The sequence below is a fragment of the Dipteris shenzhenensis genome, chromosome 12, assembly GCF_047967505.1.
Source record: "Dipteris shenzhenensis isolate YYH24624 ecotype China chromosome 12, Dip_SZ_1.0, whole genome shotgun sequence".
NCBI lineage: Eukaryota > Viridiplantae > Streptophyta > Polypodiopsida > Gleicheniales > Dipteridaceae > Dipteris > Dipteris shenzhenensis.
Window position 1 is genome coordinate 51,943,467 of NC_141607.1, and position 25,345 is coordinate 51,968,811.

General features: G+C 47.7%; 1 protein-coding gene across 3 annotated transcripts in view; it reads left to right on the forward strand.

Annotated features, from left to right (window-relative positions):
• Nucleotides 1–25,345, forward strand: part of LOC147896372 (cyclin-dependent kinase D-1-like) — a 113,226-nt gene that overhangs the window by 13,132 nt on the left and 74,749 nt on the right. For all 3 annotated transcript variants that reach the window (XM_087382457.1, XM_087382456.1, XM_087382455.1), the window contains exons 2-3: nucleotides 8,412–8,710; nucleotides 8,882–8,990. In XM_087382457.1, the coding sequence (XP_087238583.1) occupies nucleotides 8,412–8,710; nucleotides 8,882–8,990 (408 nt within the window). The remainder of the gene's footprint in view (nucleotides 1–8,411; nucleotides 8,711–8,881; nucleotides 8,991–25,345) is intronic.

Below are 25,345 nucleotides of genomic sequence, written 5' to 3' on the forward strand. Positions count from 1 at the left end.
CGGCCATTGACCTTGACCACCGGCCATTGACCTTGACCATCGGCCATTGACTTTGACCTTGACCACTGACCATTGACTTAGACCTTGGCCACCGACCATTGACTTTGACCGGTCGGTGACCCCCTCTCAATCACTCCCCCTTCTAACTGCCTAAGCCCCTTGCCCTTCTCCTCATAAATGGGGGGGCAAAACATGTGGGGCATTAACCACGAATTCTAACAGCCCCTCTTAATGACCCAATGGTGGGCTGATACCCATGTGTGTGATCAGATGCTCTCAATCACTCCCCCTTCTAACCGCCTAAGCCCCTTGCCCTTCTCCTCATAAAGGATGAAGGCTTGAGTTCTATATGATAGTGAGAGGCTGAAGGCTTGAGTGCTATATGATAGTGAGGGGGAAGGGGGCTTTATGTAATAGAGGGGAGAGGCCACAAAGGGGTGGTGGATTGACCACTGATGTGTGTGATCAGATGCTCTCAATCACTCCCCCTTCTAACCTGGGTGGATTGACACATGGGTGGGTTGACCACCCATGTGTGTGATCAGATGCTCTCAATCACTCCCCCTTCTAACTGCCTAAGCCCCTTGCCCTTCTCCTCATAAAGGCTGAAGGCTTGAGTGCTATATGATAGTGAGAGGCTGAAGGCTTGAGTGCTATATGATAGTGAGGGGGAAGGGGGCTTTATGTAATAGAGGGGAGAGGCCACAAAGGGGTGGCGGATTGACAACCGACCATTCACCTTGGCCATTGACCTTGACCACCGGCCATTGACTTTGACCTTGACCACTGACCATTGACTTAGACCTTGGCCACCGACCATTGACTTTTTTTTTGGGGCAAAAAAGAGACTTCTATTAAGTAAGAAAGAAACTCGCTAGAGCAAGCTCTATGCGGAAATACAACATGCTAAGCATGTAATAAAAAACACCTCAGAGGAATGAGGTAGAAAGAAACGAAGGCTGAGGCTGACAATGCCAACTCAACCTTGTAGAAGTCTCAGCAAAGAAGGGAGAGTCTCTCCAATCTCTGAGAAAAGTAACTCTCCTGGAGGAGGCTGCTCGAGACGACCCCTGCATGGTTGCCCAAATGGCCATCAAAGTGTGTACCGTATCTGTCCAAGTATTGGCCAAGATCTGAGAAGGGTGAACCTGAGAACCCTCCAAAGCCTCAGTGCATCTAGCTCTCCAAATGTGCCATGCTGCAATGCTAGCTAAGACCTCCCATGGAGAGTCGACCGAGGAATGAGCAGCCTTGAAGAGAGTGGCCGGAACATCCTCTAGAGAGCACGACTCCACAAGGTGTCATTGGATGTGAAAGGCCGAAGAGGAGTCAAGTCTCTCAAAAAAGACCTGGGGCCCTGAAAGAGTAAGCCAAGCCACTGATCCGTAGGTCATATAGAAAGGTAGGCGAACAAAAGTCCTGAAAAGTCTTGCAATACCCTTCCATATGATTCTCGCCTGTCTGCAATCCCAAAGGCAATGCTGTATTGTCTCCAAAGTAGAAAGGCAACGAGGGCAAGAAGGGTCAGCTCCGAACTTGGATCTCCATTGGTTTACTGCTATCCCACCATGAATAGAAAGCCGAAAGAAGAGAGTGATTTTTCTATTCCAGTGGGATTTCCAGAGCCTCTGCCAAAAAAATTTCTCCAAGTCAGTCGAAATCTGAAAAATCTCGCAATGATGAGCTATGGTAGGCCTCCAACCCCTACAGCTGAGCTGGAATTTTCTGGCATTACTAACCGTGTAATGAAAGAAGGGGATGCCCTTCTCTTCGTGCCCTTCATCTATCCATTCCCATTCCCCAGGGTCCCACTGCAAAAACTTAATTGGGACACCTCCATAGAGCCACAGCCTCCATGAGCCCGGGTCAGGATCCAAGCACCACTGTGAAAGAGAGCCATGCTCCATGAAGCCCACTATCCTGACTGGCTGAAACGGTACCTCCAACAAGATATCGTCTGTGGATCTGGATAGCTTGCCCCCCGAAGAAACATCAAAGACTAAGGCATCCTCATGTGTGTCATGAAAAGCAATCACCTGTAAAGGAACTCCGAGTCTGGAAAATGCCCCCATTCAGGTGGAGCAAGTAATAGGCATGTCATCTGTGTCCACCCAATCCAAGGGCAAGGCTGCATCAATTTGTCGGACTCTCCTTGCACTCCCTCTGAGATTAAGAACCATCTGGGCCTGTCGGTCTGCAAGAAGCTTCCTGAAGGCTTTTCATGCTCCCATAGTAGATGCAGGGCCCCTCTCCCATCTTGGCCACTGCATGTAAGGAGAAGCTCCAAGTGGTCTGCCATGCTCATCCAAAATCGTGTCATTCCACATGATAGGCTGCCTTTCAATCTCTTCACGGGTGGATGGGGGAATTTTGCGAAGAGTACTCCTGAAGCTGGCCCATGCTTTCAGGATAGCAACCATAAGAGGGGAAGAGGGAGATCTGAGGTGGGTTGTGGTGAAAACCCATCTGGTACTGTGTGTCCAATCCTCTCCTGAAGTGGGCGTGCGAGACTGTATGCATCTGATAAAGAAATCCTTCTAAGGCTCTTGCCCTGGCATAAGTCCTCTCACAATGACCTTGCAGAGTAAAGCTCTGCATTGTAGATCCGGGTCGATGATATTCAAACCCCCTTCTCTTGTAGGAAGAATCAAGGTCTCCCAAGCCACCGTGGCTTAACATCAGATGTGCCATCTAGACCCCTCCATAAAAAGTTTCATACAGCCCTCTTAAGCTGAGTTATACAATCCCTAGAGTGGCACCAACAAGAGCAAACAAACCATGCCATGGCTAGAAGAACCTGGTTAACCACTACCACCCTGGAAGCCAAGTCAAGTTTGGGTGAGCTCCAGAAAAGGAGCTTTCTTCTGATGCTCTCCAACACCGGAGCAAACTGTTGTGAAGGAGAGATGCCCACCCCAACCTGGCAGCCCAAATATCTGACGGAGACGCCCCTCTGTACCCAAGTGAAGCCAAAATCATTACCCCAATCCGGGGTGTCATCATCGCAAATCCAAAAACCATCGGATTTATGCCAATTAATGTGTGCACCTGCAGCTGTGCAAAATAAATCCAAGGCTGTCCAGAGGGAAGTGAGCGTCCTGGGAGAGGCATCCAAGAAAACAGCCGTGTCATCTGCCAACTCACTATCCAGGAGCTCTTCTTCCCGGCGGATAGGAAGCCTCAGCCCATAAATATCAGCTTGAGATCGAATGTAGATACTCATAGCTTCTGCCACAAACAGAAAAAGAAAAGGGGCAAGAGGACATCCCTGGCGGACTGATCTAGAAATGTGAAACCTGTCCCCTCCTACCCCCCCAATGAGCACCTGGCTATGGGCTGATCTGTAGAGAGAGGATACTCCACTAATCCATGCATATGAAAAACCAAAGCGAGATAGAGTATCCTCTAAAAAATCCCTGTCTACTCTGTGGTAAGCTTTCTCAAAGTCCAAGAGTAGAATGGCCAATCTCTGGTGGCTCTGCATGGCCCATTCTGAGGCCTCCCAAAATGAGAAAAGATTATCAAAAATACTTCTGCCATGCACAAACCCTGTCTGCGTGTCATGAATCACATCTGGAAGAAAAACCTGTAGCCGTAGACTGATGGCTTTCGCCAGAATCTTGTAAAAGGTGCCCAATAGAGTGATGGGTCTCCATTGAGACACAAGATTCCTATTACCCCCCTTTGGGATGAGACGAATGAGACCATCTGTAAGTGAGTCCCACATGCCTTGCAGGGCTGATGTAATGTGATCACCAATCTGCTCCCAAAAAGTAATAAAAAAGGAAGGGGTAAGTCCATCCGAACCTGGGCACTTGCCCTTGTGAAGGGCAAGCAATGCAGTCTTGAATTCTGCATTGGTGAAAGGTGCATCCAGAGAACCATACATCTCATCCTTCACCAATACAGGGATACACTGCCAAATAACCTGTCTAGCATCATCTATGGCCTATGTGCCCGGATCTGCAGTAAGAAGGGATGCAAAAAATTCTGAGGCTATACGCATGACGGCAACTGGATCTGACTGTAAAACCCCGTCTGAGTCAACAAGCTGCGAGACACTATCTCTACTATGTCTAGGCCCATGAGTAGAGAAGACGTGTTTGTTGACCTTGCCACCCATCTGAATCCAAAATGATTCCCGTGCATGAAAGGCATACTTTGCTCTCTAATTCAACAATGTTTGCATATGAGCCCTTGCTGCAGCAAGGCGCTTTTGAATCCAAGCATCAGTGGGCCTCTTCTGCAGCTTGTTGACTTGGGCTATTCTGTCCTTGATTCCCTGTGAGCACGAGATCATCCACATACAAAATGATAACCAGCAGCATCCCTCCCTCAATGAAGAAGTAGAGGTTGGGATCAGAAGGACTCCTCTTGAGCCCAATCCTGTCAAAGAAGTCATCTATCTTCTGGTACCATGCTCTGGGGGCCTATTTCAGCCCGTCCTCAATCTGTAGACTTGTGATGTGGACCCTGGAACAACCCTGGGGGTTGCTCAACATAAACCTCCTCCTCCAGGGTCCCATTAAGGAATGCAGATTTGACATCCATCTGAAAGATGGGCCAATTGTGATGTGCAGCCAAAGCTATGACTGTCCGAATCGATGTCATCCGAGCAGTTGGGGTAAAGGTCTCATCAAAGTCAAGACCCTCTGACTGAGCATATCCCTTCACCACCAATCTAGCTTTGTATTTGTCCAAGCTCCTATCGGACTTGAACTTCTGCTTGTAGACCCACTTGGTTCCGATGACCTTCCTCTTGCGAGGTCGATCCACCAAGTCCCATGTGTGGTTCTTCTGGATGGCGTCCATCTCTATCTGCATGGCCGCCTGCCACTTTGGGATATCCTTGGGCTCCTCAAAGGACCTGGGTTCTGTGACTTGAGTCACCAACGCATTGGGAGCAGATGAAGCCGAAGCATGCCGCTGGGACCTCCCTCTTAGGTATATCTGTCACTCGGGACTCCTGTAAAGTCATGATATACCACTTTGGGAGTTTCCTCACTGGTTGAGGATCCTTTGAAGTGGGTACTGGAGCTGGTTGCTCCTCCTCCTCGTCTTCAGCTTCTAGGGCCTCCTGGGGGACCTCCTCAATGACAACTTTGGGTGGGGGAGGGGGAAGGGCTCTGAATTCTTGATCATCATCAACAGTCTCTGGCAGTGTCTCCTCAAACACCACATCTCGGCTGACAATGATCTGCTTCTTCTTGGGGTCAAAGAGACTGTATGCCTTAGACTCTTCACTGTAGCCAACAAAGATGCACTGCTGGCTTTTGGGATCAAGCTTCTTCCGTTCATCCTTGTGCACATGAACATAGGCGTTAGAACCAAAAATCTGTTAAGTGAGAGATTGTTGGTTTCTTACCATAGCATTTCTTGGCAATACAGTAAACCCAAGTCATCTTGCTGAAGTCGTCGACAAATAAAAGAGAATACCTTGAACCTGCGAAGGAGTTTGTCAACATCGGTCCACATAAGTCGGAATGGACCAACTCTAGAGGGGCCTTAGCCCTGGATGAAGCCTCCTGAGGGAACTTGTCTTGATGTTGCTTGCCCTCCAAGCAAGCTCGATAGACACCATCTTTGCCCATGATTGGCGGAAGTCCATCGACCATTTTGGTCTTCTGCATGTTGGTCAAAGTGCCATAATTCACATGCCCGAACTGTTCGTGCTAGAGTTTGGACCGGCCCTGATCTCCATGAACAAGTAGGGCATTGAGACGATACAACCCATGGTCCTGTACTCCTCTAGCAACCACCTTTCCGTCCTTGGTCTTTACTGTGACTTGACCTTTGCTGAAGAGAACCAAGATATGATGCTGGTCCATAAAGTCAGGAACATAAAGTACACCAGATATTACCTTCTCTTTGCCGGAGCTCGTGACGAAAGGAATACTTCCAACACCTTTGACCAGCATGTTTTGCTGTCCCCCACCGTTACTTTGGAGCCTGGATGAGTAGACTCCATGGTGGTGAACCAATCCTTTTTGAAGGACGTGTGTTTTGAGGCACTGCTGTCCACGAACCAGCCATTGTCGTTCTCTCCTGCCAAGAGAGCAGAGCATGTTTCTGAGATCGTGAAGAGCTTCTCTGTGGTAACATTTGCCGCCTCTCCGCTTGACTCCTCCTTGCCCTTGTTCTGCTTCTTTCGCTTTAGGTCTGCCTTCTTCTTGCGGCATTCCTTTGCCAGATGACCAGGCTTCTCGCAATAGAAGCATTTCATGTTCTTCTTGCGCTCCTGATCGTCAGTCTTCTTGTGGAAGTCCTTGGACTTGCCCTTGCCGGACCTGTCCTTCACAGTGAGGGCTTTCTCGTCTGCCTAGGAGTAGCCTCCTCCTGGATGAGAAGAGGACAAAGCTCTTCAAAAGTCATGGGCTTTGTTCTTTGACCTGTTGTGACTGTTGTCACGAAACCTTTGAAGCTCCTGGGTAGCTTATGTAGCACCATCAGTGCCAACTGGCTTGAATCCACCTTTTGACCAACTGCCGCAAGTTGGTCTCTCACAACCTTTACCTTTGTCAGGTGGTCGTGTACTGTCTCCCTCACTCATATCCATGTTGTGAAGATGATGCTGGAGAGTGAGGATGCGGGTCGTGTTGTCTGTCTCGTAGAGGTCTTTCAAAATCGTCCATGCCTCTACGGAAGTCTCTGCCATCTGGATATGCGGGATGACCATGTCTGTCGTCATCCCAATAAGCATGGCAAGAGCTTGAGCATCTCGGTCTTCGCAGTACTCCAGATCATCGGGATCCACCGGGATAACTATGTTTCCTTTGCTGTCCAAGGTGTCTAGCAGCCTTGGATCACCTCCCGTGACGAGCCTCCATAGTTTCCGGGCCACGAGGTGACTCCGGATCTTCACCTTCCATATTGGGTAGTTGGTACCATCGAGCTTCCCGCTTTCTCCGAAGTTGGGGATGAAGGAAGTAGGAAGATGAGAAGAAGAGGGAGAGGGGGCTGCTGTGGATGAGGCTTTTGTCGACATGTTTGGAAACAGAAATCTTCTTCTTTACTGTTCGGACAGCAAGGGCAGCAAGTAATACTTGAACCAGGACTGTCTTCGGTGAAGATTCTCGCGTGGAAGTCCCTTCCTTCAAGCTTCTAAGTGAGTCCTAGAACTTGGCTCTGATACCATGTTAGAAATCACGGTACAGTGGAAGCAAAAGAGATGAATACTTGCTGGGAAACAACTCAACAAAAGTGCAGCAACAAAGTAACAAAGGAGATGGCAAAACTGAACAAGTTCTTCCTTCTAGAATGAAGGGCAAAAGGCTGCAAGAGGAGCAGCTACAAAGGAGCAGTTGCTGCAATCTTCTTCCACCAATGGTGGGCTAGATAAGTCACCTTCTCCCTACTAAGTGTGCGCTGGTGGATCAGCTTCAGTGCTGAGAGGCTGAAGGCTTGAGTGCTATATGATAGTGAGGGGGAAGGGGGCTTTATGTAATAGAGGGGAGAGGCCACAAAGGGGTGGTGGATTGACCACCAACCATTGACCTTGGCCACGGGCCATTGACCTTGACCACTGGCCATTGACCTTGGCCACCGGCCATTGACCTTGACCACCGGCCATTGACCTTGACCTTGGCCACCGACCATTGACTTTGACCGGCGGTCGGCGACCCCCTCTCAATCACTCCTCCTTCTAACCGCCTAAGCCCCTTGCCCTTCTCCTCATAAATGGGGGGAGCAAAACATGTGGGGCATTAACCGCGAATTCTAACAGAAAAGTGCATCAAGCAACAAAGGCTTCTCTAGGCTAAAGCATTAAAATAATCCTGGTTTGAAAAGTGCACCAAGCAAGAAAGGCTTGGTTTCTAGTTCTGGAGACTAACGCATTTGAACCATGCTTTTCCATTATACGCATTTCGACGATGGGCTACTTACTTGGTTCTATTGCGTGTGTCCTTTGGACCTGTCCTCTCGCCCGGGATCTCTTTTTCAGGTTGATGACAGGGCTTTGAGCTGATTTTCCCTCCACTTTGGGAAGCAGTTTTGGTTGTTTGGAAGACATGCTCCGATCCTGGAGTATGATCAATCTTCTCCTGGTGTCGATATTGGGCTCTTTGGTCATTGTATCGGGCTCGTACCTTTTGATTGTATGAGCACTTTTCAGTGATTGCTTATTCCCTTGGAGACCTTCTTCGGAAGTTTTTAATTTACTGTTTTTAGTTTTAAGTAGTAGCTGTCCCGGTCGGGGACAGCTATGTATGTAATTTCTTCTTAATGCAAAGTTTCTTTTACCCCAAAAAAAAAGTTTGTGTGTGCACGCGCGTGTAAACCAACCGTTGAGTATTCAATCAATGAAATGAAGTATCTGTGCCTGTGAGAGAGAGAGAGAGAGAGAGAGAGAGAGAGAGAGGGGGGGGGGGGGGGGGGATGTCGTTCATGTGTAACGTGACTTGGTATTGTAGACAAACCGGACAGTTGCTGTGAAAAAGATTCGTCTTGGAAAGTATAAGGAAGGTGTGCATGTCACTGCATTAAGGGAGATAAAGCTTCTTAGGGAGCTCAAGGATCCCAATATCATTGAGATGATAGATGTTTACCCTCACAAGCGCAATTTGCATCTTGTCTTTGAGTTCATGGAGAGCGATTTGGAAGCAGTTATCCGGGACCGCAACATTGTTCTATCTGCTGCCGATATCAAGTCATACATGCAGATGACATTAAAAGGACTTGCCCACTGCCATAAGAAATGGGTGTTGCATAGGTGAGTTGAGAAGTGGCTACAAAGTTTGTCAATAAAGTCCTGTCATTCTCAAATGTTTTTCTAATTTCTCAGAAAAGTATTAAAAAAAGAACAGTTTGTCTTTATTGCAATATGCAATTCTGTGGATAGTAGCTGTACTGCCCCATTCTCATAGGTTAACTTCCATGGCAGGGATTTGAAGCCCAACAACCTCCTTATTGCTACAGATGGCCAGCTGAAGCTTGCAGATTTTGGCCTGGCACGCATATTTGGGAGTCCTGGTCGACAGTTCACTCATCAAGTACACATTTTTGACTATAATTTGGATATTTTGGTTCTATCATGACACGTTTTGTGGTGTCAAGAAGTATGCAAATTTCCTTTTTAGAATTGCCCTCTTATTCTTTTTGCAATACTTCTCTGTCATGTTGTTTTTCTTCAAAGCTTCAAATATTCTTTTTATATGACAGCTTACTCTATATGTTCTCCACCAACTCTCTGACAGGTACAGGAGTGCAGACTCGTTTTTCCTGCATATCACATTTTCTGCATCAAACTTTGTTAATATGGAATAACTTTTTTGTTTCTATCCAATGTAACGTTAGGCCATGATTTGGCTTGCGATAAGTAGCTGTATGAGCTGCTTAGCTTTCCCCAGCCTGATTCAACAGTGCAAGCTTCAAACAGAGCAGTTTTGACATTCCTACATTTTTCTTCTTACAGACCAAGAAAGGGGTGCACATCAACTCTATGGCTTCAAGTAATAGAGAAAGTATCTCTAGGGATAAATATTTTATGGTTCCTTTCTCTTATGGGCAGATCCTACAAGAGAGAAAGGAGTATGATTTTACAACTGTTGCCCTGGTGATAAACGTTGTTTTAGGAACTCTGTTGCAGCAATCCTTTTGGGACTTATCGATTGATATTAGCATTTATTAAGGGTGTGGAGATTTTTCAAAATGTGAGGTTAATCATGGATGAAGCTCATGAAATGAGACACATGAGTAGAAATGATTTAACTTTGGGGGTTGTCTTGCTTGCAGTGTGGGCAAGGATTCTCTTCCATCCATTACTCACAATGGACTGCTGTGTGCGCAAGGCAGGGATTATAATTTAAAGATGATTTTAGGGCTTGAGAGTCCTAGGATGCAGAATAGGAATTTACTTTAAATAGCATTGCGTTAAGCTTTATAATCTGTTTTTCGTCTGACCTTGGGGATTAGATGTTTCAAAAACAATACTGAGATCGCTTAGTGGCAATTGACTTCTGTGCTCATGTCACATCCGTAAGACTTAGATATCTGACATCTGACTGGTGAGAATTGGTCTAGTAATGACTCCGCTGTTCATTTTCAAAATCAAGGTCCAAAGCTGTGAATACTTTGTGACATTTTTGGCAGTGTCAGCTTGTAGATATCGATTAAGGGATTCACTGTTTCTCTCTTTGTTACCAGGTAGAAATATATATGTATATATTGAGAGATATTTTGACTGACAGAAAATTGGTCTGCTGTTCATTTTCAAAATCAAGGGTCAAAGATGTGGCAATTGATTTCATATCTGGAGAATGTTTTTTTTTCCACAGAACAGAACTTTCTGTTATTGCTCGGGAAACTAACCATACAAGCGAATACCTCGCTTTGTAAAAACATAAAAGATGCTTGCAGGCCAAGCCTTACAGAAATGCTCCCACTTTTCGGTGATCGCCCTCGATCTTGAAGTCTTGTGCTCCCAAATGGTGCTCATGGTGTAAATGTTATCCTGCCAGATGGCTACAAGGGTGGCTGTAATGGGACCCTGATGGCCTCTTCTATCACAAGACTGCAGCGGGCAACCTAGATGTTCTAGGCAGTGATGCTGGACACTGTCTCCCAAACACTATCCTTTGGCGAAGGTACAGTGCGCAGGTGGGAAGGAGGTGTCGCATCCTAATGGCCCTGGATCCTGTGGATCAATGGAGTCCGTTAGCCATGCAGCCATCCCCCCAGTGAAGTCTCGCTGCATCCTCTGTGTGCTGGCAACAATCTGGAGGGTACTCATTCAGATCCTTTGTCTCCAGCAGTTTGTATGAACAGTGGCAACTGCGTCAATGATCCAGTACTTGCCCAAGGATCCCTTTGCTACTCAAGCGAGTCTAGAGCCTCGTCAACCCCTAGGTTCCCCATTGTCTCAGGCTGAAGAAGGCCTCTAGGCCCCACTTTGTATAGTTTGCATCGATACCCCCTCTCCCTTTCTTCTTGCCTTCCTCCCTTCAGACCCTGCCTTTCCAGCCCCGCTCCAACCCGCTATGCAGCTCGTGTGGACTTGTGGAAGTTTGTGGGGGTTGTAGTGTCCGAGTGGAGCTTCTCCTTGGTCACGACCTGCCTTGGCCCTAGTCCCAACTGCGCCGTACTGTTCCACCTGGCTTTCAGGCTCCCAAGCAATTCATGCCAGTCCCGGGCCACTTGGGGCCTGGTTTTCTTGGATGAACTAGTTGGTAAAGGGCGGCATTGCAACATGGGTGCTCGTGTCTGCTCCTTTTAAGGTCTTTTGGCGGTGGGTGTACCTAGGGTAGCTCCTTAGCCACCTCTTGTGCACCTTCCAGCTCTTAGAGCTCTTTGCTGGGCAGGATTTTTTGACTTCAGATTGCCGGATGCCTCCTTTAGTGGTGTTTGTATCACCCCCTACCCCTAGTTTGAGCTATGGGTTGGCCTTTTTTGTGGGGTCTTTTCCTTGCCCTTTTCCCTTTTCCTTTCCCGTCTTTTTGCACGTCCATCCTTCCTTTTTCAGCAGCACAAGATCCTTAGTCTTTCCTTGGAGAAAAGCGGCTGAGTCTTGCCTACAGGCAAGGGCGAGGCTGAGTCTTGTCGATGGCCTCTTCCGCGCCACATCAGGCTAGTGCTCTTTCAGCTGGGCCACTATCCCACTGGGCCCATCCGATGTGTTTCCACTGCCTCAGCTTGAGTCCTTCTTGATCCCGAACCATATGAGTGATTGCATCTCAAACTCCTACAAACACATCGGACTGATTCCTGCAGAGAAATGTTGCCAAACTGTGTGAAGGCTCCTCATTAGAGGGGAGCCCTTCCCTGTGAGGAGAGCCTTTGAAACATAGTTACGCTGAAACGCGTTCAGGGGCTATTTCGCCCCAAAACATTTCAGCAAAAATGTTTCTAGACAGAAACAGAAATTTCGCCCCCTTCATAAATGGCGTTGAGACATATCTGAAGGGACGTGAAACCTTTCAGTCCTGGGGCCATTGCAGATTGGCCCTATTTCTCCAAATCGCATTTGCCGCCGCCTCTTTTGTTTCGCCGTTTTTAGATGTTGGAGGACATTGGAGCTTGTCTCAGCCTTCCTTGCACTCCCTCGACTCCGTCAGCCTCCAATCCTTGCACTGCTTAGAGGTTCTTCAGCCCTCCTTGAGCTTCTTCCACTCCTACAACCCTCCATCAGTCTCTACCCCTTGAATCTCTCCTTCCGCCCTCCTTCAAAGTTAAGCCTCCACCCCTTCAGCTCTGTCTTTCAGTCCTCCCCCCCACTCCTTAATCCCTCTTACAGCCAGCTCTTTCAAGTTTCGGCCCTCTCTCAGTCCTCTCTTTCAAGTTTCAGCCCTCTCTTTCTACGTATGCATTGTGGCCATGGTTTTAGGAATTGGGATCCTCGAGTTTGAGCCCAAGAGGGAGTTTACCCAATCAGATTATTGGTGAGTCAAGTCAATTTGCAAGGCACGTACGACTCCAAGAAAGGAGGGGCTCGCAAGTTTATGTGTAGGTGGTGTGGATTGAAAAGCGGTGGGGCCCCTAATAGGGTGAAGGCCCATCTTCTTGGCATTAAGGAGAGGGGATTACAATATGCAGCATAATCCCTCAGGATGAGAAAGAAAGGATGCAACGAGAGGTAAGAGGCATTTCCTCCCTTGAAGAGGGCAAGAGCTATTGCATCTATTAGTGGAGGAACGCTCTACTTGAGGTTCTCATTAGCTACTGCAAAACGGACTTCTCTTCCCTTTGCTACTACTACAGTTTCTTCTTCTAGGATGGCACATGTTCTTGGAGCTACAGGTTCTGGTGCATCTTACTCACCTCTCCCACCTGCACGAAGGCAAATACATAGTTGGCACCCGCAAAGGAAGGCACAGGTAGATGCAGCCAATGGCCCGCTTTTTTAAAGATTAGTTTTAATGTTGCATGTTTTGCTTATTTCAAGGAGATAGTATTTGAAATCACAACATTTGGCCCACATATACTCCCTCCTCCCACTTTTGGTACGTGAAGGCAGTTAGTGAAGCCATTCAACTTGTGAAGGAGAAATGGTGTGACTTTGGTTGCAGATGGTTGGAGTGATGTGCGAACTTGAGGGCATTTTGGCATATTGTAGAGGATCTACCCTCTACATATACTCCATAAAGTGTGGAGTATGGCAAAAAGAGCCAATGTTTTGATGCAAATGCGGGCAGATGCATTGCAATATGTGGGTGCATCCAATGTTGTGCATTGAGGGGAAGCTTCTAAAAGATGAGGTGAAGGTAGTTAGTGAAGCCATTCAACTTGTGAAGGAGAAATGGCAAAAGTATGGTGTGACTTTGGTTGCAGATGGTTGGAGTGATATGCGAACTTGAGGGTATTTTGGCATATTGTAGAGGATCTACCCTCTACATATACTCCATAGAGTGTGGACTATAGCAAAAAGAGCGAATGTTTTGATGCAAATGCGGGCAGATGCATTGGAATATGTGGGTCCATCCAATGTGTGCAGCACTCAGCCCTTGGCTGTTACGGTGCCCCTCGACTAACAACCAGTGGATTGCAATGCGCAGCAAGGCGCACTCGCTGACTATTAGTAATCTCACGGCACAATCACCTGGAAAGCAGCCTCAGCCTGGAATCAGCCCAAAATCTCAACATCCAGCCTTCAACAGCCCAGAAACAGAACAACCACGGCATCCACAGCCTGGTCTCTGTTATAAATAAGCAAAAGACAGACCAGCCAGCGAAAACACAGCGGGAAGGCCCAGAAAGCAACTCGTCCAGCCTGTAGGAGCTCTGGAACAGCCTAGAACTGCTACATAACAATCGCCCCTGACCTGGCACACTCTAGGAGCACTTGCACAGCCCAGAGCCAAGTCGCCCTGCTACCATACCAAGAAATCAGCAACAAATGCTTCCAGATGAAATTCGCCCTGTTTCTTGGCCCCGGAACAGGAGAAATCTCCTCCTGGTGAAATCGTCTCCCTTCCCTGGCACCATAATTAGTAGGATTCAGCCCTATATGGAACAGCCAGAATCCGGCTCTAGATGAAATCGCCTATGCAAACCCTGCTCTAGAATTGCCTGCAAACCCTCAGAATCAACGCGCCCAGGCCAGATGCCCGAAAATAGTAGAAAACAAATCACAATTCTCTCTAACAGCCTCCTGCATGCACCAAATTGGGCAAAGTCACTCTTGGGCGCTTGGCCCCAGTTTGCACCTGTATCTTCTCCTTCTCTATCCCCTCCCTTCTTCCCTCCCCCTCCCCTCTATCTTTTTCACCCCCTTCTTCTCGGTGGAAACTAAAAATAGCAAATGGATTTTTACCACTCTTTTGGATCATCAAAAAACTACCCCAAGGCACCATTAATACACCACCAAGTGCACAATTTGCCTAGGATCACTAGGAATCAATTCCCGATCTTGATACACGTACCAAGACTCCCAAAATTCCTGTGCCACCAAGGTCCAAAGTATTCATGCGTAAATTCAATTACGTTAGAATTCACGTCCTCGTGACATACCCCCCTCTTGATACAAGGCAATCAACCTCGATTGCCAACCGCTGAAATACATGAACACAAGAATTGGTCAGATTTACAAATGTTCACATGCATTTAAAAATCAACATTGCACATACGATCAGTAGAGCCATGGATACCAAATTATACATCAATGCAAATTGTACTCTGGTCATAGAAGTCCCATGGCAGATATAGGGTCAGCTCAGTACCTCAGGTGAAACATGTAGTGTCACCAAGCGACTTCTAGACATCTGGGCTTGTCCGTGACAAGGAGGCGGAGGAACTCCCCCCTCTTGAATACGAGGCAATACTCCGGCCCTGTGCACCTCTGAAATAACCGACTGGCAGCTCCTTAATGGCCGACTGGTATGTCCCAAAACGAACCCCATGGGGCCTTCAAAACTAGGGCTTGTGCCTTATTTTCTCGCAAGGGCCTAGCCCCTATGCAAGCCGACCTGCTTGGCCGACTTGTGGCTTGCCTCCCCACCGACCTATGGGGCTATTTATAGCTGGGCCCTTGGCCCTTCATTCCTTGTAGAGTCCTAGCCTCTTGGTCTGCTCCATCGTGGGCCTGGTTGGTTGGCTCCAACCAGCCTAACCCGCCCTTCTTCTGGCCACCTTTGCAGGGGCCTAGCCCTCAGCCTATGCAGGCTGACCTGCTTGGCCGACTTGTGCCCTGCCTCGCTACCGACCTGTGGGCCTATTTATCGCTGGGCCCTTGGCCCTTCATTCCTTGCAGAGTCCCAGCGTCTTGGTCTGCTCCATCCTGGGCTTGGTTGGCTGGCTCCAACCAGCCCAACCAGCCCCTGGCCACCTTTGCTGCTGTTCTCCCTGCTCCATACCTGCGCTTCTTTGCTGCTCTTTAGTTGCCTCCTGCGAGTCCAGACCCAAGGCTTTGATGCCGCGTTATCTGTCCTGTACATCAGCTCCTTTGATGTAGCCTCCGAAGCTCTGGTTTGCCGTGAGGTGCTGCCCATGTGGCAGCCCCCTCTCTCTATCTCTTCTCTGGGCAGATCTTTCCCTAGGTCTCCCTCCCCTCATTTTGGGGCTTACAGATGGGGAGGTGACCTTTCCAACACCTTCCACTATTGACAGTCTCCTCTTGGATGTGACATCTATTCAATCCAACACATTTTCGGGTGATGGTGTGGCATTCCATCTGGCTTTCCACAGGCCGATCTGCTGATGTGGCAGTCATACATGGTGATGTGGCAGTTGGCAAGGCATGTGGCAGCCACATAGGTTGACATGAAGCATAGGGCATACACAGATGAGCTAAAACATGTACATATAGAAATGTTCATCGAGAGCAAAGAAACCACAAGAGAATCTTGTGTAACAGGGGGTTGAAAGGGCATTGAGTGAGGGCACTGAGAGAGGGCTGAGGGATTGAGAGAAGGCTGAGAGAGGACAAGGGGTGAGAGAGGGCTGAGTGAGTGCTGAAAGAGGGCAAGGGGTTTAGAGATGGCTAAAAGGGCATGGGCACTAAGAGAGGGCTAAGAGAAGGCAAGGTAGAACACCAGAAAGAGTCGCAGCAGCGGCGTCAAGTAAGTTTTTAGAGTTTTTAAAAAAAGGTGCCCGATGGAAGCAGCTTATGATTAGATGCGTTCAAAAGGCTTGGAATTCATCCAACGGTACCCTATGATAAGGTGTGAGCTCCAAATCAACCATGTGTATTCCGTACGGAGACTTGGGAAGTGTAATGCTATTAAAAATCTGGATGCATTTGTTTGGAGTCCTTGTTGTCCAATGAGAAAACGGATAAAGAAGACCATGTGAGGCCCAGATAAACATGACTTTGCCATATCAAGGTCTGAGTGGTTTTCGACCACGTGTGTCAAGAAAGGAAAACCCCCTCCTGTAGTGGTGAGTCCTCATCTAGAAAATTTTTGCTTGGACCTTCTTTCAAACTTGGCTTTACGAGGCTGACAACGATCCCACGATTTCCCTATGTTGTATTCCTTGATTGGCCCGCTGAACCTACTATTTCTTCTTATGTGAAAGGGGAATCTGAATGTCATATGAGTTGAGGATACTGCCATGTGAGCTGCTGTAGCCAAATCAAATGGTCAGTCAAATAGAACTTGGCAACTTGCTAGCAAAAGGAGGAAATGAGGGGAAAGTGTGAAGGTTGAAGAGAAAGAGCAAGGAGATGCGAAGGCGAAGTAAAAGGAAAGAGGATAGAGGGCTGAAACTGGCCTCAGGGAATGTATAAGAGAAAGGGAAAGCGATGGGTATGGGGGGTGGCGAGGAAGAAAAGGTGAGCCCACAAGGGTGTTGATCCAACTCAAGCAGACCAGAGTTGCCTTGAAATACCAAGAGGACAGCCCGACCTGTTAGAAATCGACCAACAGAGGGTATGAACAGTGGAAGACTGATAGAATAGCCCAGGAGCTCACACGGTGTGGTGTGGGGTGTGGAATCACAAACTTCTTAAACTTATGTGCAGACTCATCAATAGACAATGAACCAGCCAGATAGAGAAACCACCAAAATAATATATTTCCATCCAAAGTATGGACACAATACAAAAGAAATAGATCAGAGTCCCACGAATGGTGTGGTCCTCTGATCTTACCACAAGGTGCTCCTCCTATCTGATGGCTATCTCTAGACTCGAGTCTGCGTGCTCCACCTCGAGCGTCTGTAGACTTTCTGTCCAGAATGATCCTCTCCACCTTGCTGCCTATAGATCAGCCTAGGTGGGCAACCTTTCAAGCTCCGTCTGCAGCTTCTCTAGGTCTCTTGGTCCTCCAAAGTATAGGCTCCAAGATGGGCAGAAGACTGCTCCTGCTGCTTGTGTGACTGCGCTCCAGAGAATGGTAAATGAGGGCCTGGAGGCCCTCCTTTTATAGGCTTCCAAGGGGCTGCAATAGAACCGATTAGCCATGCCTATTCTGGCCGACCAGTCAGCATGCTGGCCGACTTGGTTGGCTGGTCCAACCAGCCCTATAAAAGGGCCTTTGGCAGGCCCTTTTGGGCTGCTGCCTTTGCGCCTGATGCAAGCCCCGAGCCTGCTCATGTTCTCTGCCAGATAGCCTGCCATGCAGGCGCCTCCAGCCTGCTCATCTGCTGCAGCATCTCTGCCTCTGTTCAAGGCTCTTCCAGCCCTTTGATCCCACACCACTGTTCTGTACAATCCAAAGCTCTGTACTGTTGCAAGTCCCTTCGTGGCAGATCCGTGTAGATCCAGGCTCGAAAGCCCCTCCATCCTTCCATGAGCAATCCAGCCATCATGATCCTCCAGTTGTCCCCCTCATAATGAGTTAACAACCTGGAGTCTTCCAGGCACCATGCTCTGAGGGTTTGTTTCAACCCGTCATCCTTTTGGCAAGGTCTGCAACAAATGAATATTTCCAGATAACCTGGACCACAAACTCTCAGTGAGTTCTGAAGCAGGTACTCTTCTGGCTTAAGTACACCCACACTTCCCCTTCTGCCTTCGAAGAAGGCCAATTCCTTCTAATCTTGCATTACCTGAGACAAATGAAGAGCAGAGTCTCTCCGCAGCATGCTATAAAGGCTCAAATGAAGAACATCAAGTACATGCCAAATCATCGTACTGCTTGTGTGCTTGCTCTGAAATTAAACCATGCACCTCATCGAGGCACACACCAATAGCCTGTATAATACTGTACTGTCCCCTTCTGAAGTACAGCATCCATCTAAACATGAGACCCCAGGGCACTCCATGGAATCCACCCTTGTGTCAGTGTCAAAAGCCACGCACGTGGAAGATACCAAGCACTCCATGCTGTCCGTCACCTTCACAAAGGTGTGTGACTCCTCGTCGACCCACATCTCAATGTCAGACATTCTCACTGTGGTTTCTAGGTCAACATATATGATCTCAGTAATACATGGAGATGTCACCAGGAACAACTCTTCGATTACCACATTTGCTTTGGCCTTTGTATCACCCTGTGAATCTGAGTCGGACTCCTTCCTTTTGTTTTTCTGATCTGCCTTCTTCTTTTTGCAGTCCTTCGCAAAATGTCCTGGTGTACCACAATAGAAGCACTTCTTCTTTTGCTTCCTCCTTCGCCAGCAACGCCTTGTCGTCTTTGTCGTTGTTGTAAAGTTTCTCCCTAGCTTCCTCCTGTAGCAGTAATGGACCCAATTCCTCAAAAGTTAGAGGTTTGGTTCTTTGTCTTGCTGTCACAGTCTTCTTTCTGCAGTCCTTCGCAAAATGTCCTAGTGTGTTACAATAGAAGCACTTCTTCTTTTGCTTCCTCTTGGAAGTGTCCTCGTCATCAGAGTCGTCTTTCTTGGACTTGCCAGCGTTAGGCTTGCCCTTTCCTTTGCCAGCGTAATCCTTCGCGAACAACGCCTTGTTGTCTTTGTCGTTGTTGTAAAGTTTCTCCCTAGCTTCCTCATGTAGCAGTAATGGACCCAATTCCTCAAAAGTTAGAGGTTTGGTCCTTTGTCTTGCTGTCACAGTCGTAACAAAGATTTTGAAACTCCGAGGTAGCCTCCTCAGTACCATCAAGGCCAAATGGCACGAGTCCACCTTCTAACCAATTGATGCCAGTTGATCCCTCACCACCTTGACCTTCGTCAAGTGGTGGTACCGAATCTCCCTCTTCCATATCAAGGTTGTAGAGCTGATGCTGAAGAACCAAGATCCGGGATGTGTTGTCTGTCTCGTACAGATCCTTCAGAGTGACCCATGTCTCTACTGACGTCTCGGCCATTTGGATGTGAGGAAGCACAGAGTCCCGCCGTAGTCCCTATGATCAATGCCAGGGCATGGGCATCTCTGTCTTCCCAAGCTTCATCGAGCTCATCTCCGTCTACTGCCACGAGTATATTCCTCTGTCTGTACACCATGTCCTCCGGCTTCGCTTCCACTTCCATTGTCAATTTCCATAGCTTCCAAGCCACTAAATGACGCCAGATCTTCACCTTCCAGATGAGGTAGTTTGTCCCGTCCAGTTTCCCAGACTCTCCAAAGTCAGGGATAGTGAAAGAAAGAAATCTGGGGGAGGAGGAAGGGAGAGCAGGGGCTGGAGAGGCTGAAGAGGTTGACATCTCTGTTGCTAAACCACACTGCAAAGTTGATCAAACTCAACCTTCACTAGACTAGAACTCCTTACACACCTGATTGAACCTGAGTCACCCTCCTTCTCGCCAGGGCAGTGTCCTCCAGTCGTGGAAGTCGATTCCCAAGAGCTTCTCAATTAGGGTCAGCAGGGTCCCTCCCTTCAGGCTCCCACACCTATGAGCCTCCTACTTGGGCTCTGATACCATGTTAGAAATCGACCAACAGAGGGTACACACAGCGGAAGACTGATAGAATAGCCCAGGAGCTCACAGAGTGTGGTGTGGGGTGTGGAATCACAAACTTCTTAAAACTTATGTGCATAAAATAGATGTGCAGAGTCATCAATAGACAATGAACCAGCCAGATAGAGAAACCACAAAAATAATATATTTCCATCCACAGCTATGGACACAATACAAAAGAGATAGATCCAACCAATGGTGTGGTCCTCTGTTCTTACCACAAGGTACTCCTCCTATCTGTTGGCTATCTCTAGACTCGAGCGTGCGTGCGGGGCTCCACCGCAGGTGTCTGTAGACTTTTTGTCCAAAATGATCCTCTCCACCTTGTTGCCTATAGATTAGCCTAGGTGGGTGACATGACCCCAACACCCCTGAAACCTTTGATCTGCAAGCAAACACAAGAACACACCAAATGTGAGGAAATTGAGTAGGCTGCTCACCACCCAACCGTGACATCTACAGGATGTGATCCCCAATCAGGAGATGTCCCCTCCGAGCCACGAGTTGAGCTAGTGGCACGAACTCCCAACCAGATCCTATCCAGCCTGGTGTCCCATATCATTAGGTGGCACCTAGAGGCTTGGGGTCTGTTGCTGGGCCTTGGGCTACGCTAAGATGCAAGCGCGCGTTCGCGACTCAATCCAGGATCAAACCTAGCACCTGGGAATGAGACTTGCTCCCATCGGCTCCGTGAGAATTGAACCTCTGGGCCCCTTATATATAGACTCGGGTCCAATGCGCCAAAAATAGCGAAGACCTCTAATTGGTTCATACCCTTGCCACTCAACCTGAGAATTAAGCCTGCCTAGCCCTAAGCCTCCCCAGGCTACCTGAGCTAGTCTTGTGTACCCCAGTACATTACAAATACCAATCCGTGCATATGACATACTTCCCCTCCTCTAAGCACTCACTCATGAGTTTGCTAAAAAACCCAGGAATGTCCTCTGGAGGTTCGGTAATGTTTCCCATGTTGCATCCTCCTCTTGTATTCCGTGATAGTTCGATTACGAATCTGTTTTTCACGAAATTCAAGAATACTCTCAGGTTTGTGTGGATTAAAAGTCAAATCTGTAACTTCTACTATTTCTTGAGGAGAAACAAGTTGATCATCCGCACTCAGTTACTTTTTTAGTCTACTGACATGAAACACTGGATGTACTTTAACATAAGGAGACAATTCTAGTTTATATGCAGCTGGTCCAATTCTTTTTATAATCTTGAAAGGACCATAGTATCTGGGGGATAATTTTGGAACCAAACCAGTACTTAGGCTCTTGGATTCCTTGGGAATAAGTAAATATACCATCGTCCCTTTAGAGTACTCTCTAGGTGAACGATGTCTATTAGCATAGAATCTGTCCCGATCTTGGACACTTCTAATAGACTCCTTGGCAAACTGCAACATTTCTTGCATGTCTTGCAAGAATGTCCTTGTAGCATCATTTTGAATTTCCTTAACCCAACCATAACTAGTGTGGGCCAACGATATTGGATGTTGTCTAGCTTTTTTCTCCCGAAAGCTACAGAATCTGCCCTTTTGAAATAAAGCTGCCCCAATCACAAAATCACTCGCATCGGCCTCTAAAACATAAGACCGGGTAGAATTAGGTAATGCAAGAACAAGAGCTTCCTTGATAGTTAGCTTCAAGGTTTCAAAAGCCTTGTTCAATGCATCATTCCAAGAGATCGGCTGGGTAGACTTGCGTCCACGACCTTTCAATATGTTGGTCAAGGGTGCCGTGATGTTCGAATAATCACGCACAAACTTCTGTAGAAAAACTGTGAATTCTAGGAAAGAACGAAGTTGTTTCACTATCTGAGGATGGCCATTCCAAAACCTTCTGGATACGATCGAGATCAATGCTAATACCTTCAGAAGAAATCTCGTGTCCTAAGTAACTAATCTCCTTCATAAAGAAGTCACATTTACTCATCTTGACATAGAGCTTATGCTGTCTTAGAATAACTAAGACAACCGGAAGTGTCCAATGTGATCCTCTAGCATTCTGCTATATACCAAGATGTCATCTTTTAACACGACAAGGAATTTGTCCAAATCTCGGAACAAATTGTTCATCATTTGCTAGAAGGTAGCAGGAGCATTGGTGAGACCAAAAGGTAATACGAGAAACTTGTAGTGGCCATACCTAGTTCGCAATGGGGTTCTATCTATGTGTTTAGCATAGATACGGATTTGGTGATAACCTGTACGCAAATCAATCTTAGTGAAGTACTTCACTCTAGCCAAACGGTCTATCAAATCATCGAAACGAGGAAGAGGGTATTGATTCTTAATTGTCACTTTATTCAGTCGTTTATAATCTACACACATTCTCCACGAACCATCTTTCTTCTTTCTTAAGAGAACAGGTGCACCCCATGGTGATTTACTTAGGCGAATATAGCCCATATTCAGATAATCTTGTAGCTGTGAAGTTAACTCATCCTCCTCAAGCTGGCTCATCCTATAAGGTGGAATACTAATAGGTTGAGCCCCAGGTACTAAATCTATGCGATGATCTACTGCCCGTTCTGGAGGTAAACCTTCTGGTAGTTGAGCAGGGAATACATCCATGAGATCATCCAACAACATTCTCAATTCACGGTGTTCAAACACGCTTAAATCATTTTTGTTATTAACAAAGACAACAAATGAAGAAACCGGAATCAAAACACATTGATACACATCATAATGAGAAGTGTTTATTATATTCCGAAGTTGCATCGCAAATACAATAGGTCCGTGAGGAGAGGAAATATTATCACATTGAATACAAAATTGGGTGTCCTTGTCCAAAAAAGAGAGTGTATGCTCTTTCCATCCAATCCGAAATTCTTGGGTTTTAAACCACTCTATCTGGTTACACCCTCTGTGACTGGGTCTCAATTCACAACTTGAATGGCCAAGAGGGGACTTCCAAAATGACCAAATACAATCAACGTGAAAAGGATACTAACAAGAGAACTCAAACCAGCTTCAAACGACTTCAATCCAGCTCTAGATTAGCTCCAAGGAACTCCAATCCAGTCTAGAACACCTCCACGAGAAGCAGACCCAGCAAGCAAGAGGTAGCAGGAGGAAATGGCAGCTAGGAGAAAGAAAGAAAGAAAGAAAGAAAGAAAGAAATTTTATTAGAGTCTTTGGAAGACCAATGGGTCTATGAGACTGAAAGAAAACCTGATACAAATCACAGTAAGGGTGGAGCTACTGAAACGAGCATCATCACCCGTGCTGAACCCTAAGTCTGATCATACATAATCAAATACATCTGGATGTAACAATGAAAAGAAAAGAAAAGGACTGGAGCGGAGCGGAATCCTCCGTATGTCATGTCGCCCTGGCTGGTGCATAGCCAGTGATGGGACACTGGCGCCCGTCAAGGTGTGCCATGCGTCTCGGTCTCTTGGACGAGGCTCGACACAAGATTAGAGCCACCGTGACTCCCATGGGATGTATCCTGGGTCTAAACAATGACGGGAGGTCCCTTAGAGTGACTGCGAATAGGCTGACTGATGCATCCAATACAGCTGCATAGATCTTGGACATCACATGTCCAATCATGATAGTCCTCTAGTTACTCGGGTCCATGGGATCCCCTGCCTTGTGGATGGGGGTGATGGTATTGAGTGTCCAGGTGCGGGGGAAACCAAGGCAAACATCGTCATTGAATAGCTTTGCTGGGATCGGGGCTAACGTGTCGATCCCATATGCGATAAACTTAGTGCATAGCCCCTCGTGATCCTTCGCTCGGCCATTGTGCAGTTTCAATGTCGCGTCCTTGACTCCCCCTCTGGTGAACAACGTGCAAGTGGTGGGGCGAGGTGTGTGTATGAGATCTGGAGTGGGCTGGTGTGGGACATCGTAAAGATGGTGTGCATATGTGTGCTAGACTCCCGTGTCGGTGAGGGGTGATGGGGACCTACGCTCAAGGAATCTCCGCAAAAAATCCTTGGAGTTGCTGCTGTCGAAGATGTGCAGTTGCTCCTCCTCATTTCGACAAAGAAATGCCTGCTTCTTCCGACGTACGAGACGTCGGTACTTGCTGGTGTGTTCGGGAGGTGACATCTGGTTTCAAATCGGAGCTGTCGGCGATAAGCCTTGCACTTTGCATTGTACCAATTGTTGCAGGGTATAGAATCAAGAGATGGTGGTCTAAGGACTGTGTGGTGTGGGGAAAGATTTGGAGGGCAGCCTCGTGGAGTGTGCGACTAATCAGGGCAGCACGGTCCTCTATGAGTGGTATGTGATGGATGTAGGTTAGGAGTCTGTTTAGGCGTCCAGAGTAGGCTGGTGAGAGGCTGTGATCAAAGTGTATGTCGTGGTTCCTATGTGGTGTGTGTGGTGTGGCTAAGCGTGGGGTGGCGATAGTGAAGAATAGGTATATGTGATCAGCTCCTGGAGGGAGTGGTGCTACGGTGAAGTCGGTGATACATGAAGTGAAGGTAGGGGATCCCATGATGTAATCTACTACACTAGTGCCCCCCCCGTGTGGGAAGCAAGTAAAACCACCTGAGGACGGCCATAGGTCGAGCCCGTTGTAGATGATGAGATCATGCATCTTGCCCAGATCAAGGTAGGGAATCCCATGATGTAATCTACTACATGAAGTGAAGGTAGGGGATCCCATGATGTAATCTACTACATGAAGTGAGGGCAGCCTCGTGGAGTGTGCGACTAATCAGGGCAGCACGGTCCTCTATGAGTGGTATGTGATCGATGTAGGTTAGGAGTTTGTCCAGAGTAGGCCGGTGAGAGGCTGTGATCAAAGTGTATGTCGTGGTTTCTATGTGGTGTGTCTGGTGTGGCTAAGCGTGGGGTGGCGATAGTGAAGAATAGGTATATGTGATCAGCTTCTGGAGGGAGTGGTGCTACGGTGAAGTCGGTGATACATGAAGTGAAGGTAGGGGATCCCATGATGTAATCTACTACACTAGTGCCCCCCCGTGTGGGAAGCAAGTAAAACCACTTGAGGAGGGCCATAGGTTGAGCCTGTTGTAGATGATGAGATCATGCATCTTGCCCAGATCAAGGTAGGGGATCCCATGATGTAATCTACTACATGAAGTGAAGGTAGGGGATCCCATGATGTAATCTACTACACTAGTGCCCCCCCCGTGTGGGAAGCAAGTAAAACCACCTGAGGAGGGCCATAGGTCGACCCCGTTGTAGATGATGAGATCATGCATCTTGCCCAGATCAAGGAGCGCATGTCCATATGGCGTAACAAGCCCGTGTCGGTCCCGATGAGGTCCTGGTGTCATACCTGCTCCATCTAGGTCCATGTCTGGTAGCATGATAGAGTCGTCTCGGAAGTACAGGAGTAGTGCCTGGTGCATGCTCGTCCTGGCGTTGAAGTCCCCAACGAGGAGAACTTTCCCACGGGCTGAAAGGTCTGGGATATCCTGATGTAAGGGTGCATATGGTGATGTCTCACCCTCCTCTCGTGCCACTCTGGCGAAGTGGGATGTGTCTGGCGGGAAGTAGCATATTGCTATGAAAAGGTCACGGGTGTCTGTGCGTCGGATCCGGATCCACATGAATCGGGAGTGTGCGTCCTTCCTCTCAATGGAGATGGCTCTAACAAGGGAAGACCTGTACAATATTGCGACCCCGCTT